This window comes from Musa acuminata, chromosome BXJ1-4, assembly GCF_036884655.1.
Source record: "Musa acuminata AAA Group cultivar baxijiao chromosome BXJ1-4, Cavendish_Baxijiao_AAA, whole genome shotgun sequence".
NCBI lineage: Eukaryota > Viridiplantae > Streptophyta > Magnoliopsida > Zingiberales > Musaceae > Musa > Musa acuminata.
The window spans coordinates 43768819-43786395 of NC_088330.1; the positions used below are offsets into that span (position 1 = coordinate 43768819).

The 17577-nt window shown below is 41.8% G+C and overlaps 3 protein-coding genes across 3 annotated transcripts; 2 read left to right on the forward strand and 1 right to left on the reverse strand.

Moving 5' to 3' along the window:
• The first annotated feature begins 1635 nt into the window (after window positions 1-1635).
• Window positions 1636-2906, forward strand: LOC135671891 (probable BOI-related E3 ubiquitin-protein ligase 3). The gene is made up of 3 exons (XM_065180261.1): window positions 1636-1819; window positions 1948-2230; window positions 2323-2906. Exons 1-3 carry the CDS (start codon window positions 1764-1766, stop codon window positions 2842-2844), a joined length of 861 nt encoding a protein of 286 aa, XP_065036333.1. The 5' UTR covers window positions 1636-1763; the 3' UTR covers window positions 2845-2906.
• A 2379-nt stretch (window positions 2907-5285) lies between these two features.
• On the forward strand, window positions 5286-8337 carry LOC103983306 (proline-rich receptor-like protein kinase PERK4). Its single transcript, XM_065181181.1, has 9 exons — window positions 5286-5421; window positions 5552-6154; window positions 6274-6807; window positions 6887-6973; window positions 7056-7126; window positions 7319-7395; window positions 7472-7619; window positions 7703-7864; window positions 7931-8337. Exons 2-9 carry the CDS (start codon window positions 5626-5628, stop codon window positions 8183-8185), a joined length of 1863 nt encoding a protein of 620 aa, XP_065037253.1. The 5' UTR covers window positions 5286-5421; window positions 5552-5625; the 3' UTR covers window positions 8186-8337.
• A 1858-nt stretch (window positions 8338-10195) lies between these two features.
• LOC135672247 (uncharacterized) lies at window positions 10196-14959 on the reverse strand. Its single transcript, XM_065180705.1, has 4 exons — window positions 14789-14959; window positions 11462-13758; window positions 11044-11170; window positions 10196-10875 (listed from the first exon to the last, which is right to left on the reverse strand). Exons 1-4 carry the CDS (start codon window positions 14889-14891, stop codon window positions 10259-10261), a joined length of 3144 nt encoding a protein of 1047 aa, XP_065036777.1. The 5' UTR covers window positions 14892-14959; the 3' UTR covers window positions 10196-10258.
• Between the last annotated feature and the right edge of the window lie 2618 nt (window positions 14960-17577).

The window sequence follows — 17577 nt, forward strand, 5'->3', positions numbered from 1 at the left end:
GCCATTGTCAAGTGAACCCCCACATCACTTGCATGGTGGACTTTTGTATCCGTCGGAAGAGTCGGGCATGGTTTTCCAAGCACAACCACTGACAGTGGTGGCGAAGAAGCTGCCTCGTACCCAACTTTGAGATGTAGGTGGGTGGAGGTTTGCTTTGGGAGGATGCATGCAGGGGAATTGGTCAGAACATGGTACAACCTTTGCTTTGAACAAATCACAAAGAACAAAGGAGAAAAAGATAAGAAGACAAAGAGGAAAAGAAAGTAAGGAGGGATTGGTCAGTGAGATTCTCACCACCAAATGGGGAGTAGAACAAAGGAAAAAGCTCCTGTGCCTTTTGAGGATTCATCTTTAAAAGGTGGGGGTAGGAAAAGTAAAGGGTTATGGGTGGTGGGTGCCCCAGAACCAAAAAATAAATAAAGGGGGATGAGGCACAAACACACATTGGTTTCTTCTTTCAATCTGACAAGATTCTCGCAAGGTCACTGTTGGATTTGGATGTTGAGAATCCACCAATCCTTCAAATCCTTTGCTGGATTCACCTAAATGATATCGAGTAGGTGTGGGCCGTCTTCAATCAAGTACTGATGCTTGATCAAGGTGGGGGGTAAATGTGGTTGTGGGGTTGATGACAACATTAATGGATGGAGTCATTTAATGGAGGGGAATCACATGCACCTATCGACATGCTTTTTGCTGAGCACTAGCTTTCTACTTTTCTGTAAAGAAAAAGGTGAAAATTCCACATTGTTTTCGTCTTAAGATACATAATAACAACAAAACATGATCCAGATTACTGCTAAGAAAATGGTCATCATGATCCAGATTAGTTCCTACAGTGGTAATTTTCTTTGAGCCTTGAGGCACTGCAGAGAGAGAGAGAGAGAGAGAGAGAGGCAAACAAGAAAGCAAGAGATCATGGTTCACTGTTTATGAACAGGAAAGCATGAAAGAAAGTGAATGTGGGGGCGTTGCTTTTCAGAAAAGTTGAACATAATCCACCTTTAATTATGCCTAGTCTTGCTAAAACACAACATCTAAAGTTAGCAAATCCATACATGGCTAAGTAAGATTCTTCATTTACTTTATGAATCCCATAAGCTACTAATTATTATTTCTTGACTTTTAAGAAACAGATACAGGCATGTCCACTACAAGTTTCGAGACCGAAGCCTTACTCAGATTAATATGAAATCAGAGAACCAATCATGCCTGTCAGATAAATACATGAAATATTATTTGGTTTTCTTCAACATGTTTCCATCTTTTGTTTCTGATATATTCACTGGTGAGGGAAGTGCCACTTGCAGGAAATGTATTCTTAAAGAACAGCCATCATTCTAATCCCAAATTAGATGTCTTGATCAACTGATTTTGAGAGCTGAAGGTAAAAGTTAAGAATCCTTTCTTTGGCCTCTTAACCTTCATCTTAATCCTTTCCTTTGACTTCAAGAGTTTCTACTAAATTTTAGGAACAAACCAAAATGACCAAGTCTTCCTCTTACCCCACCTTCTCCCTCTTTTTCTAGATTCTCTAATTCCTTTTTCTTGCCTTCTGTAACTATTTCTTCTTTCTCTCTCTCTCTCTCTCTTCTATGAACCAAACCCTTAAATAAATCCCACCTCGCCCCCACCCCATACCCATTGCATGCCCACCTCCCACCCATTCATTCCTTCCCACACCATCCTCTCCTCTCACCTCCCACCCTCAGGAGAGAGATATATATCGAGCATAAACCAACACATAGAACACACATCTTCTCATGGCAGTTGAATCCCACCATCTTCAACTCTTCCCCTCCCAACTCCTCGGAAGCAGGTACGTACACAACTCATCACCCTTCGTTCCTCCTCTCAGACTCATTTCCATGTATGTACGTGCATGTGTATTGCATTAGCCTTGTTTTGGCTCTCCGTGTTCTTATGATCGTGCTGCTTAACGTGCAGGGAGATCATCGACACTGCAGAGCGCCAGCCGAATCCGTACAACATGCAAATGGGATTCGTCGCGCCGGTCTCTGGTGCTGCTTCCTCTGTCGCCGCCGGTTCTTTCCTTCCCGTGTACAATTCGCCGGCTCCGGTCACCACCGCTGATGTCTCCGATAGCGGCCTCACCTTCAACAACGCGCCGTCGAGGAAGCGGTCGCGCCCGCTGTCTTTTCTCGGGGACGACATCTCCTCCCACCTGCAACAGCAGATGCTCGACATCGATCGCCTCGTCCTGCAACACGTAATTCTCCTGATCCCCGTGGCTAGCTGTAGTTGTTAGCCTCTGTTTGTCGGACGTCGCGGTTTCTGATGCTCTGGAAGTGGGGATGGCAGGCGGCGAAGGTGAGGGCGGAGATGGCGGAGCGGCGGAAGCGGCTCATGAGGCAGATCCTCGCGGCCATGGAAGAAGGCGTGTCGAAGCGGCTCAAGGCCAAGGAAGACGAGATCGCCAGCATCGGGAAGCTCAATTGGGCTCTGGAGGAGCGCATCAAGAGCCTCTGCATGGAGAACCAGATATGGCGCGACCTGGCCCTGAGCAAAGAGGCCACGGCCAACGTGCTGAGGACCAACCTCGAACAGGTGCTCGCGGCGCAGGTGAGGGTGGAGGAGGGAGCGGCGACCGCCTCAGACGCCGAGTCCTGCTGCTGCGGGGACAACGGGGAGGACGGCGCGGAGGAGGGGATCAAGGCCGGCGGGTGGAGGAGCGCTTGCCGGACCTGCCGCGAGCGCGAGCCGTCGGTGCTGCTGCTGCCTTGCCGGCACTTGTGCCTCTGCGCGGAGTGCGGCCCCGCAGTGGACGCATGCCCCGTCTGCAATTGCACCAAAAATGGTAGTGTCAATGTAAACATGTCTTGAACTCAAGAAGAAGGAAGAGCAGTAAACACAGAGAGGGCTTCTTCTTTCCCCTCCTCTTGTTAGCTTCGACATCTTTCTTAGCTGATACTTTCCAGTCTCAATGAGACAAACAAACAATTAATGGGAAATTAATGCCGTCGAACAACTTATAAAGGTCTTGACAAAAAATCATATTCAATCAATTTTTGCTTATACTTATATAATAAATATGTGATCTTAGACTTCCTTCTTGCCGACAACATGAGTTTACAGCACTGTTGACTTAAATGTGCTGTAGATATGCAATGAGAGGCTTCATTTTGTGTTGTAATGATTGTTAGATCATCTTGATGAGTAGGGATAATCTAAACCTTCTTAGGAAGAGAAAGTTAGGCAGATAAGAAGGATGACAAAAAAAAGTTCATGAGAGGATATAAAGGTACGAGGACTTTGAGCATTCTGAGGTGGATGAAAAGCTAGAAACAATGATTTGTGGGGGGGCCTTCAGACATAGTTTATATTTACATTAATACAATGAAATTTTTGGTTAATTTGCATATATATATATATACTCTCCAATGTCAATCTTATACGTAGGCAGAAGCCAAATACTATTAAATGGCAGATCAACAGTATAAGCTAATTCAATGCTTTGAAATGAAATCATTCCCCTTTCGCATTACAAGATGCCGATCTATTTCTGTTTCCCAATGTATTGATGCAAATGCTAATTCTAAGGAATATACACACAAATTGGCTGGATAAGCTTCGTTGAGGTGCATGCACTTCACTTTCCCGTGTGTTTCATCAGATCATGTGAAGACCCAAAGTATAAGATCGTACCTTGGGACAAGTCGTCGCCACAGGAAGTTTAGCTTTATGTCTCCATCCCTTCCCTTGATTGGAGACACAGGACTTGCTGCAATTGTTGACAGACTTGCTGCAATCTCCTACCTCGGTCCTTGGCCTCAGCTCCTATCACCGTCCCCTGTGTTCTCCCGCCTCCACCTTCTTACCACTTGGAAATTTCCTGGCTACGGAGTTCTCATTGATGATGAGAACCCACAAGTTCTCGACAATGTTGAGAGGCTTCAGCAGCTGGAAACCCAAAAGCAATGTTTTTTTGTGATTGGAAGCCGTGCTTCAATTTCCTCGAGTGGGGCTTGCCCAGCTGATGAAAGTGACAAGAGGGTGTGCAAGAAAGACATGTTCCTTGCACTGCCGAGGGTGGTGGTCATGATGAACAGGGAATGGTGCAGAACATGTTCGAGCAGCACCAAAGGTGTTTCTCCCGTGAATGGGGGATGTCATCTCGGCTCAGCTTTTGCTCTGTTTCATGCTCTTCGGAATTGGCACAAAGCATTTTACATGACAACTCATTGCCCCACTCTTCCATGAGGCAGGCCATCCCTCTACTTGTCTTTTGGAAAGCTGTGAAGAGGTCAACACAAGAATCACACCATCTTTTACACCCAAAAAATTGATTTCTCAGACCACCTCCTTTATGGGTGTGGATTTCAATTTATGTTTGTATATATATATATATATATATATAAATACAATACCCCAGAGATACAGAAAGGATTGTTCAGAACTAGCTGGAAGGAGATGTCTTCACAACTATACCACAGATGCAGATAATATTTACTTGCTTGCACAATACCCTCTCTCTCTCTCTCTCTCTCTCTCTCTCTCTCTCTCTCTCTCACTAGGGTGAGCTAAGCACACACAAAATCCTTTTTCACAAAGAAACAAAAATAAGGATTAGTTCTTATTTAATTTAAACGATAGAACAAAGATCTCTCTTTTTCTATCTACCCTAAAAAAAAAATTATATTATAGCTTTTGCCACATAGATACATGAGTAAGTGTTGTCTGATATTATTCTTTTCAAGATTTTATGTATGTATGTATGCATGTCTCTCTGTGTATACTTATAAAACTCTTTATCTTTTATAGCAGATTTATTATTATTATTATTATTTTGTTGTTGCTTAAACTCATAAAGCTTTTGATCTTTTATAGCTGATATATTTGTCACTTCTAAATTTTTATAGAGACATAAATGAATTGACCCATATGCAGAAAGAGACAAATAAATAAATAAAAGAAATATAATGTTGGGAAAATAAAAAGAAATCCAACAAACAGGGATGGAAGACACACGTCCATGTCCAGCGTGGGACCTCACACCGCCGCACGTGCCGAGGACAACTTCCATGGAGCGGTCGCGCGGGAAGCGGTTGGAAAACGACCGGCCCAGGAAACGGCACCGGGTCAACCAAGCTTGGAAGCCGAAGCGTCTTGTGGAGATCCTTCCTCCTCCTCCTCCTCCTCTCTCTCTCTGTGTGTTACTTGTTTCTCCCATTCTTTTCTGGCCTCAATTCCAACCTCTTGGACTCGAGTGGCTCGTTAATTTGATGTCACTGCCACACAAAAAATAGCAACACTATATAGCATTCCTTGGATTGGAGAGGTGGTGGTGTTTGGAGAAGGACGAAGCCACGCGCTCAATGCACCATCCCTTCCCTCGCCCTTCTCTAAGAACTATTCTCCTATCTCACATCTCCAAAGCTTCTACAGAAGATAGCAGAACAGGTGCATGCCAACAAGAAAAGCTGTTAGCTTCTTTGCTGCAGGAATGATGATAAGAAGAAAGTTTCCTGCAATTGTAGTTACTGTTTACTGTTGCTTCGATGCCTGGCCTGATCGTGGAGTTCCTCTGCAGGTGTTCTTACTATGCTGCATCGTCTACGACAGCAGTTCGAGGGAGAGTGGTGCTGAGATATCATCTCTGTGGAAATGTCTTCTTCTCCGCCGCCGGGTAGTTCCTCATCGTCCTCCAGCCATTCATCTTCCACGTCATCGTCTCCACCACCGAGACGGCCACCAGCTGCTTCCCCACATCCAACCAACACCACAGATTCTTGGCCACCGCCACCACCGTGGGATTCAACTCCTCCTCCGGCCTCGAAAATCTTCACGTTAATACATTTGTCAGATGACGACTCCTCTTCACATCACTCATCATCTAATTCGGATGGTTCCGACAAATCATCGCCGCCACCACCGCCGCCGCCGCCTCCGCCTCCTCCTCCTCCTCCTCCTCCTCCTCCTCCACCTCCACCACCACCACCTTCTTCCCCTAACCAATTGTCGCCTTCCGAGAAATCAACACATTCTGACGTGAACGTGCCTCTGATCGTAGGCGTCGTGGCAGGAGTTGGGCTGTTCTTCGTGCTCATGATCATCGTATGCATTCGCAGCTCCAAGAAGAAGAACAAGCGTCACAATCCAATGCAGTACTACGCAGATGCCTCGGCACACAATGGTAATCCAAGCAAACTTTTAGTCTAACTCTTATCCGTGTAAAATTGTTGAACATGTCTGCTTCCTTGTCATCAATCCTGGAAGCTTAACAAAGGAAACTGGGTTCCTTAATGCTCGCAGACACTGGGCTTTACGGTAGTGGACAGCCCTCGAATTGGGATCACAGGCAGCAGAGTGCCAACCATGTTGTTAAGGTGACACCACCTTCGGGATCCTCGCATGCAGGAAGGTGGCAGCCTCAGCAACATTCGACCATGATGAGCGGCAGCGAGGTGAGCTCGGCCTACTCGGGGCCGCACATGCCGCCCCTGCCGCCACCCTCCCCCATCGTTGCCCTTGGATTCAACCAAAGCACCTTCAGCTACGAGGAGCTTGCAGCTGCAACTGATGGCTTCTCGGATGCTAATCTGCTAGGACAGGGAGGATTTGGGTACGTGCACAAGGGGGTTCTCCCAAACGGGAAGGAGATCGCGGTGAAACAGCTCAAGTCGGGGAGTGGGCAAGGGGAGAGGGAATTCCAGGCTGAGGTCGACATCATCAGCCACATCCACCACCGCCACCTGGTGTCCCTCGTCGGGTACTGCATTGCCGGTGCGCAGAGGATGTTGGTGTACGAGTTCGTCCCCAACAACAGTCTCGAACACCACCTCCATGGTCAGCACTGATTTCAAGTGTCTTCCTCCTCCAACTAAAGATCTATTGTTGCGTCAATCCTTCCGCCATCTATTTGCAGGCAAAGGGCTCCCGGTAATGGACTGGTCGATGAGGCTAAAAATTGCACTGGGATCAGCCAAAGGCATTGCCTACTTGCATGAGGACTGTGAGTGATCTGTCCACTATCGTTCCTTCCTCTGCTCTACACTGCAATGCCTGATTTGTTCGATTCGAATCATCTCGTGAAGGCAACCCTCGGATCATTCACCGCGATATCAAGTCTGCCAACATTCTTCTGGACTTAAACTTCGAGGCTATGGTAAGCTCGTTCGACGACAACAAATCAAACACTTTGGGGTCGAAGTCAAACATGAAAGAGTATCATAAATAGTTCTGTTCTGAACTCATGTTGTTGACGTAAAATTGGTTCTCCTGTGGCGAGATTTAATCATGCATGTAGTGGATCTGAAGCTATGACATGTGAGATAACTCATGCAGAAAACATATCCAGGTTGCGGATTTTGGGTTGGCGAAGCTGTCGTCGGACAATTACACTCATGTCTCCACCCGTGTCATGGGAACCTTCGGGTGAGCAAGATGTTCGATCAATCTCCAATGTGGACTTTGGATTTTGAGGCATTGTTCTTTTCTTCTTGACGAGAAGGTATTTGGCTCCGGAGTACGCATCCAGCGGGAAGCTCACAGAGAAATCCGACGTCTTCTCATATGGAGTGATGCTTCTGGAGCTGATAACCGGACGACGACCGTCCGATACCACGCATGCACTCTCAGAGGATTGCTTGGTGGACTGGGTCAGTGCGTCTGCAGCCGTGCTCGTAATTGTGATCTGCTCACTCTGTGTGGCTAACGCTGGTTTACTCGATCCCAACAACAGGCGAGGCATGCTCTCTCTCGCGCCTTGGCTGACGGAGACTACGACGAGTTAGCCGACCCGCGCTTGGATGGCAACTACGACCCGGCGGAGATGGCGCGCATGGTGGCGGCCGCTGCTGCCAGCATTCGCCATTCCGCAAGGAGACGACCCAAGATGAGCCAGGTGAGATCACTGCGTCCTCTGTCCATCGTCAACTGCATCGCTTCTGATGCGACGAGGTGATCGCAGATCGTGAGAGCATTAGAAGGCGACGTCTCGCTCGAGGACTTGAATGAGGGCATGACGCCAGGGCATAGCATGCTCTTCAGCTCAGGCTCAGAGTACGACTCAAGCTCGTACACCCCGAACACCAAACGCGTGAGGAAGGTCGTGATCGCCAGCCCCGAATACAGCGGACAGATCACGGGGCACGAGCGCGGCCATTCTGCATCCAGCAGCGAAGGAGGTCGCTCCGGTGAGCTGAGATCTCATCCCCCGCCCTGACGAGGCACTTATGCGTCGAACGCATTCCAATGGAGGACGATGCTTTGCCAAGCCCGCAGTTTGAGACGGGCAGGGTGTTCGTCGGGGCTTTGTTGCTTCTGATAAGCGAGGGTCTTTTCTTGTTTATGTAGAGAACGTGTTTAGAGAAGAAGGATCGGAGGATGTTGTACTACACATGCCATTGTTGTTGCTGTAGCTTTTCTCTTTGATGCGAGTTGAGCACATCTCTCGACATTGGTGAACTAATAGATGTTGGTTGGATGTCTTTTGCTATCTGCTTCTGAGTCTAATCGAAGAAGCAGCAGAAGGAGTCGAATGACTCGTGATTGTGATTGGTCCAAGACGGCGTACACAATAGCTGGACTTGGGCCCAATTGGGCCCACGTAGTCCACCAATGACGACGAGGAAATGGTAATGGTGTTCTTGTAATTGTGATGCTTTTGTAAGGGTATAATTCACGGCCGAATAACGACCCCTTGGAGCCAATTCTGTTTTCCCGCTTCCGCTCGTAGGAAGAGAGATGAGCGCAGAGACTCGGGGGAGACGTGCCGGCGCTGCTTGTCGGCGGAGCTTCCTCTTCTCGGAGAAGAAGCCATCGATCGGTGACGAATCTTTTCGCTGCTCGCCATCGACGTTGCCCGCATTAATCTCCGCCCGCATTAATCTTGGAATTTCACCTTGTCTTTCCAGGGTTTCAGCGACGGCTTGTGTTGTACGATCTTGAATGGATGAGTGGGATTAGTAGCTTCCAGCGATTGAGGATAGAATAGTTTGTTTGAGGTATCTTTTCTAACATCTGCTTCGTGAATCCCAATTTCAAAGATGATTTAAGGCACAGAATCTTGCAGCTATTATTTGCTCGTTAAGTTGTTTTTCGTGAAATTTCATATGGGTTATATGGGATTTTAGATGAAATAACTGTTCCACTCAGTCATGTTTGATTGGTACAATTCACAGGCATGCCTAATTCTGAAAGCCTTTTATGTCATAGGAGGCTGGTCCATAATAGTGTCATTGGAGAATCATATGACACTTCTATGAAGTTTAGTCATACCTTCTCTGAAATTGAAAGCCTTTAAGGTCATATGTTTTCATGATGGAGATCCGGCCCATACCTAGTAACAAGAGGGCAAGCTACTAAGCTAGTACTTTATTTTCCAATCATGCTACAAAGTATTCTCTCTAAAGGAAATTATATGACCTGTCACCAGAAAATCTTATATCAATTTTTGCATAATTTGTCAGACAAATACTGATAACTGTGGAAAATGAACAACATAACTTCTTTTGATCTCAATCGAGAATCATGTTGTAGTTTTCTTTTAGTTGTTGCTTCCTAATTTGTTATTTTCTACCCTTGTGTGTTCACTGAAAAGTGTTCTAATAAATGTTTGTGCTATGATTAGAAGACTTCATCATGCTGTTTTTACCCTGGGTTGTTCTTGATGTAACAATAGGTTATGTAAACGCGGTTGATATTAGGTTGAAAACATACTCCATGTAGTCAGATTACGTAGCATATAAAGTAGTCACTTATGGAGTTTATAAATGTAGTCCTTAACATATAAAGAAAACTCACATGTTTCCATCTAGTAACAATATGGCAAGCTACTATGTTAGTACTCTATTTTATAATAATGCTAAAAACCTATTCTGTCTGAAAGAAATCTTATGACCTATGTCAGTAGAAAACCTGATATATTTTTTGTATAATTTGTCAGACAAATACTGATACTTATGAGAAATGAACAAAGTAACTTCTTTTGATCTCAATTGAGAATCAGGTTGTGGTTTTCTTTTAGTCGTTGCTTCCTAGTTTGTTATTTTCTACCCTTATTAGTTTCTAATAAATGTTTGTAAAATGGGAAGACTTCATTCTGTTGTTTTTACCTTGGGTTTCTATTTGTGTAACAACAGGTTGTGCAAAAGCAGTTGAGATAAAGTTGAAAGCATATAAAGTCCACATAGTCATTTATGGGGACCTTTTTTTTCATCAATAGACCACTCACTAACAACTTACAGTCGTTCAACAGATTATTGCAAAACACAAAGCAGTTTTCACAATTATTTCTCTATGAAACAGTGATGGTTGCATTTACTAGCTCTCTAGCTAACTCACTGATAAGTCCGCTCAATACATGCTTCTCCATATCCCTTATAATTTCATCCTTTTCAACAGATGCAAATATAATGTTGTTCCAACCAATATCCCACATACAATTGATATCTGGCTTCCTATCCTCGATGTCTCTCTTGAGCATCATGTGAAGTAATTCTGCAGTGCTATCATTATTTATAGTCTCACTGGGGAACTTAAGACTCTCAATATCTTCATTCAACTCCTTCATCAGTGCATTCAGGTATCTAACTTTCCCTCGTGCGTGAGATTTTGTCATGGCATGAATCATCTCTCTTTTCCCTTTTCTCCTCAGTAACTCATATCCACAATCTAAAAGAGGCTTGTTTTCCTCTTTCAGACCAGCTTGGCTGCTGGTTTGTATAACATCATTAGGAATCATGATTTTGAATAGCACTTGTGCTGTGTAGCGAAAATGCTGATTATTAATCAGAAGTTGCATGAGAATATATTCATCCTCAGTAAGTGAACCTTGTCCATTTGTTTCAGATATTGCCTGATTCTGCAACTTTAAAAGGTTACAGTTGTTGAGCTGCCTGTCCTCAGTTGCACCTGCAACTAAGATATGCAATTGTTAAAATTTCTTCATAATTTTGTTGTGATGATTTCTCGAAATCCAGCTTTCTTTCTAATTTCTATACACTGGCATAAGCAATTTTTGATGCATAATATTTTGATTGGGTGCAAGAAAGTTGTTAATGTTTGCAACATCTGAGTTACCTTCTGTCTGCTTTTTCTCCAAGTTGTGCTTTTCCTTCGAGTTGAAAGGTCGCAGTTCTGAATCTGCACCGAGGGGAACTTCCTTCTCTTGTGAATCTTTAAAAGCTGTTTTATGATTGTCATCATACTGTGGAAAATATATGAGATACTAGTAAACTAATAAATAGAATATAATGCAAATGCTTCATGGTGTTGAGTCTCATATTTCATTTTAAAAAATCATGTACAGGGAATTAGTCAGGTCCTCTGTTCTTCTTCTTTATAATAAGTCTTATTTACTGCTACTTGGAACCAACTTTCTCCAAGGTTTTAATCATAATGCACATTTGCAAAATAACAAGGATATGTGCATTATCTGAGTCACGATTGATGCAGATTGACTTGGTTGCATATAGTGATTGAGGAAAGTATAACTTACATTTGTCTCCGCAACTGACCTCTCCTCTTTTGCTTCGTCTTTGCCAGCATCTACCAAGGAATCATCTGAAAGCAAGGTTGATTTAGTTTCCTGGTCTATATGTTGCTCTGAGTTTGTTTCATGAGAACAAACTGTTGCTCTTTTATCCTTACTGATTCTTTCTTTCCATCTCCTCTCCAGATCATTTAAGAAGGATGATTGCTGGTTTTTTTCATTTGGTCGTTTAATGTACCGAGAATTGTCGCCTTGAACCTTATGGCTTTCACCTCTGTGAACTTTCATGTTTGCTCTATCTACCTTCTTTGCAGTTGGAATATGCACAGGCTTCATCAGTGCTGTCACCAGAATTTGAGGCACGGGCTTCTCTTTATCAGTTCTTGGATCTGTCAGTAAGGACTTCATATCATCTGAGTTCTCATATGCTATTCTACCTAATTCCATGTGATCAGAAGTTATGTACATTGTGTTTTGCATTTCTGGATGGCTGCTCTTTGGACGTTCTTTTGGTTGCTCTAAATTTCCAACCTTTACTGAACTTCCTTCTCTGGCAACAACTGTGCCACCAGACAACACCTTATTCGTGCTTAGTTTGTCAGTAGATGTCCTTGATTTCCAATCACTTTTTGTTGCTATGCTTACCTTTAACTTGCTGTCCACATCATGGTCTTTTTTTTCACAAAATGGATATTTGGGTTTTACCATGTGGACCGTTGTTTTTTGTTGTGTCAACTGGGTTTTTGTCTGATTATTTGCAAGACCTAACCGATCTTGTTCATCCTTCTTGTTTAGGAGTGTATCTTTACTGCTAGCTGCATTGTAATGACACTGAGATGATTTCTCTTTGGTTCTTTGCTGGTCTCTTTCTTGATGTGGTTGAATGATATCCTGGGTAGCTGATTCAGATCTGCTTCTTTTTTCTCTTTTGTCTACCCTTTCCATCAACTTTACCAAATTGTTCTCGGCTATTTCTTCTTTTAAACTGTGGCTGATATCAATGTTTTCGGTCTTCCTACTGATTTCAAGATGTATCTTCGGTGCATTATTGGACAATGGGGTCATGTTCCGCATATAATTTGTCTTCTCCTTGCTGCTTTTGGCCTTGGTTTCTTCAATGTTTATTTCATTTAGAATCTTGTTCCTTCCATAATTCTGCATGAAGTGCCTTTGCGGAGATATCACCTGTTTTCGTGCTTTTGCATCTGCTTCCTGGCCTATTGGCATCTCTTTCTCAGACTTGTCCTTTTTTCCTTTGACTTTTTTCACCTCAGCCTTTAGTGTTGGAAGTTCTTCGAGGCCCATAAGTTTAGCAACGACATTTGGCATTCTTACACTGCCATTTATAGGGCTTCTAGGATCCAACTGTCTGATGCTCTTTGAAGTTGAGGACTTGCCATTAGTGATTGAGAAGTTCCCGAGTTCATCACCATGGTCATGTTTGTGCCTAATGCCTGAATACGGGGAATCAGGCATGGAACCAGGACCACAACTCAGAGACCTTCTGTGTGTAGTGAATTTTATAGATGCATCTAATGAGATCTCTTTATAATTTGAATTAGTCATACTACTTCCGATGTAAGATGAGGTCAAATATCTCTGCCTTTGAATAATGGTATCATCGCTTGCTTTAGCCAATTCAGCGAAGTGTTTGGTGGACCCATCAAAAGAAATCCTGGGCTTGTACATTAGAGTGTTCTTGTTTACTTCGTCATTGGATGATTCATCTTCTTCCATGCCCTTCAGCAGTCTGGCCTGCCTCCCTTGAGAGCTGACCATGCAATCTGAACCCTCTTGTAGGGTGACAAGCATTTTCAATGAGTCATCCAAATTCGTGGCCCCTTTCAACAATTCCCTTCCAATTTGAATTGAATCCTTCCCATAATTTGATGTATCAGAGCATGTTTCAAGGATTTTATTCAATTTCTGAACACCTTTTGATATTTCACTGATTTGCGCGTTGGTTAAAAAAGGATACCGATCAGCATGATGTCTCGTGTTGTATAATAAGTATTGATTGTGGCTTTCTCTGTAACTAATAGATCCACTATGTGGAATGAGCTCGTTACCAAATTTAGGTGTGTAATGAAGCTTTCCACAATTACTGAGTGCAAATGCTAGCGCCATCGACGCATCAACAGAATTCGGACTGTTTGTGGCTCTTCCAATGGGAACAATCTTCCGGGAACCAACTTTTGGAGCCGCTGTTTTGTTATGTATGGTGGTGAACCATATTTCTGTGACTTCTGTGCTGACCAGATTTTTGCTACTCTGCGAACGCCCACAACAAGAACAGAAAGAACCTCGTTAAATGGTATGTATAGCTGAAGAGGTTCTGTTATTACTTTAAAAGCCGTGTTCAAAGAGCTTACACAGTTCTTTATTGCTTCTGTTCCTCGCGAGGACCTTCGGTGGTTCCCCTGATGCTCTGGAAAAAAATTATGCAAGCGGATGATCAATGTCTGGGTCAATCTTATGCTGCATAAATCTTCGGAATGAGAAATCTATATTTGTCTTTGTCTATCCAGGGATTTACGAAGATTTTACAAGCATGATCATCAGTGTAATATGGCGTTATGCCGCAAGGGCTGTTGCATCTGTGTTCAAAAGATTTGATGAAGCACCGCATTACCAACTTACTGCCACAATTTCCAGATGAAATGTCTGTCCTTCAATCCCAAAAACAAAGGTACAAAAAGCTATATCTGATCTTTTACGGTTCCTGTTTAAAAGTCATTGATACACTGAACATGCTTCGTAAGTACTTGGCAGGATTTTATAATGTTTGTTAATATGATGTCAATTCTCTAATACTGATGCCAAATCCTTCCCTAGGCAAATTTAGACAAGGAAAGGCCCAATGAACTAAGCATTCAGTTAAGCTCTATACTATTTATTTTATTTCGAGCTCTAAGATCATGAAATAATCTTACTGAACTTTGACAGAACGGAGAGAAGTTTAGAAGGAAACCAAAGTGCGCTTACAGAGAACTTAACTATCGCCCCTTATGTCAACCACTGCAATATAACTTTGATCAAGTACAAATATAAATAATTGTGATAGCCGTAGTCAATAACATAGTAGTCGTCAAACTAGTGAAACAACAACAGAACATGTTCAGTGTTGGCAAGGAAACCACTTGGCTAGTCCACTTACACTTTTCTTCTTAATGTTATGAAGATAACCTGCATCGGGTGATGTTAAAACTCGAGCTAACGTAACATCATACTTCCATGCATCTTCTCATGGTATCATCATATGCTACATTAACTTTGTCTAACTATCCAGTGCTCATAATGTGTGTTCTAATCAGATCACGGATTCTAACTTACCAGCAGATGGTGGCTGACCTGAAGATGCAGCATATCCCAACTTCTCTTTCCTCAATCTGATATCATCCAATAGTTTCTGAGCAAAATCAGATCGCTTCGCCATCGATGCGCCCGTCTTCTTCGCTTCCACAGTCTCAAACGTGCTGTTGCACCGGAGAGTCCTCCATCGTCGTGAACTTGTGATCTCTGATGGATATCAGAATGATGGCACAGAGATGGCTATTTGTTTCGATCGAGTGTAGGTAGGTGAGTTATCTCTCTCGCTCTCTGCTTCAAGGTGAACTGCCCATTTTCAAAGCAAAAGTGTCGGCCTCCTTCTACTCGATTAGGAAGTTTATCTTGAACGCCAGATTTTGCAGCTGCTGCATGAGTGCGCCTGCCTTCACTCCTTTCCAAGCAAAGCAAGTAAGAGGCCCCCTCCTACCTGCGGGCTTCGTTTCAAAGCATCCCCGCTGGCTTCGGCACTCAGCTGAGGAAGGGGGTTGAATCTCGTCTCTGTACGTTAACATTTTTGCTCAAACGCGAGTCCAAGTAAGATATGGGAGGTCTCACAAGAGGTGGTGTGTCGCATGCTTGGTGAATGCCACCGTCGACGTCACATCTAGCAGTTAAAGAGAAGCCCACGGGTTTCGCTCATCCGTTGGGAGTATTGAGAGGTAAGCTTGAAGAATTTGTGTCAACCACTATTGTGACCAGCTTCAAATACATCGTTGCAATGACCTAAACATCCGAGTGATATGGGCAGAGAGAGCCACACAGGATACGGGACCCGAAAAATGCATTTGAACTGTCATGAAATGGATAGAATTGCAGACACTCGTTAATATTGTATCTTATGATTCATTACTCGTTGTAACATGTTTCTGGACTGGGATTCATCCTCTCATAGATAAAAAGAAAAGGAATGAATGTAAGCATATAAAATATAATATATTACTGTTATATAAAATATTTTTAATAATAATAAAATAATAAAAAAACTAATATCATCTTTATAGAATAATATTATTAATTTTAAGTACACAAACATAAATTGAAAGGATATCCAAAAAACAGTATCGTCGTACTCTATTATTTGAAGTAGATTTTCTTTTGAGATTATATAAATTTCTTAATTATGTGTATTATTATGAATATTATTTTCTTTATATCAATTAGGACTAGTTTTTTAATATAATTTTATAAGTTATCGATCTAAATCACTTTGATGACTATAAGATCGATGTAATAATATAAAATATCTTATAAATAAAAAAATACTTATTATAATTCATATCTCATAATTCTATCATCCATGACCACTTTGATAACTACTATTCAGATAAAATTTATGGATATGAGTTACAAGTAATATTCATTAATTTCTTTTTTCAATATAATTTATGTTGAAACAGTTTAATAATAATAAAAATAATAACCTAATAATTATCGAACATTAATTTGTATAAAAAAAACTCATATGATGATTATAATCGTGATAAAATTATATTTTATATGAAAAATAAATGTTACTTCATAATTTCAAGCATTTACATGTGAATAACCAACAAGTATTCAAGAACAATAATTATTTTTTATTTATCATATGTAAAATTTTATCAATATATCATATAAAAATTATAAAAAAAAATTATATATTTTTAATTCTGTGTGAAACCCTTATATCCATCAATCATATTTAATTGAACAAACCCGCTAAATATTAACCCAATTAAGTCCGTCAAAATTAAAATTGATCAAAATTTAATTTTTTTCAAATTTAATCAAAACTTGATTGGTCGAATTTAAATCTTAACAAGCAATCAACATACAATCATGATCAAGTCCAATCAAAATATTTAATTAAAATAAATCAAATTAATTAATTTTATAATTAAGGACATAATTCAAAAAAATTTACCTAGGATATATAATTTTAATTTCTAAGGATAAACCTATAATTTTACTTAGGATATATAATGAAATTTTTTTTTATTTTTAAAAGAAATAAATGAAAAAATAAATTTACGAACACAAATTAATTTTTTTAAATTTTGAGAGGTAAAAATATCTTTTTTTTAAAAAAATCTTAATTCTCGCCTCCTTTTCGACGATCACTACACAAGACATGTGATTGTCGCATACGTACGACCTATGATTGTCACTTGTGCACCGTTTATGATCACCGTTTATGATCATTACTCTGGGCAATGATTGTTCTTATACTGATGACCAAGTATAAGACCAACGATCTCTCCGATCATTGTGCGTTGTTGCACCATCGTCACTCCTCAACCTTGATGATGGTTGTTGGGAATGCTATTATGGCCATGCTTCTACTAGACTAATTTCATTATTTGAATGACACCAAGGGCGACAAACTCAACTTAGCTCTAATATCAGGTGGAGGGTCACAAGCAAAGATAACCATGATAGCACATGATCGATGAGGTGAAGCCGATGAGCATGATGAGAGAAGGCGACGACGATCAGAGGCACATATCGTAAAAAATAATGACAAGACAGAGACGACGAGCATGACGTAAGAAGAAGACCGAGACCACAAAAAAATGGACGCTATCTCATAAAACAATTTTTTTTTTTTGTTGAGAAATTGCTGGAAATAAATAACTGGATTCATGATATTTAAACGAATCAGCAAAACCATGCCCACATTTAGAGGCTAGAGAATCCTGTTATTGTGAACAAAACAATACCAAAGAAGGCACATTTCATACAAAGTGTCCTGTGAGTAATCATCGTCTTTCTCTACAGAAAAACACCTATCCTTAAAGAAGTCAACTTAAAAG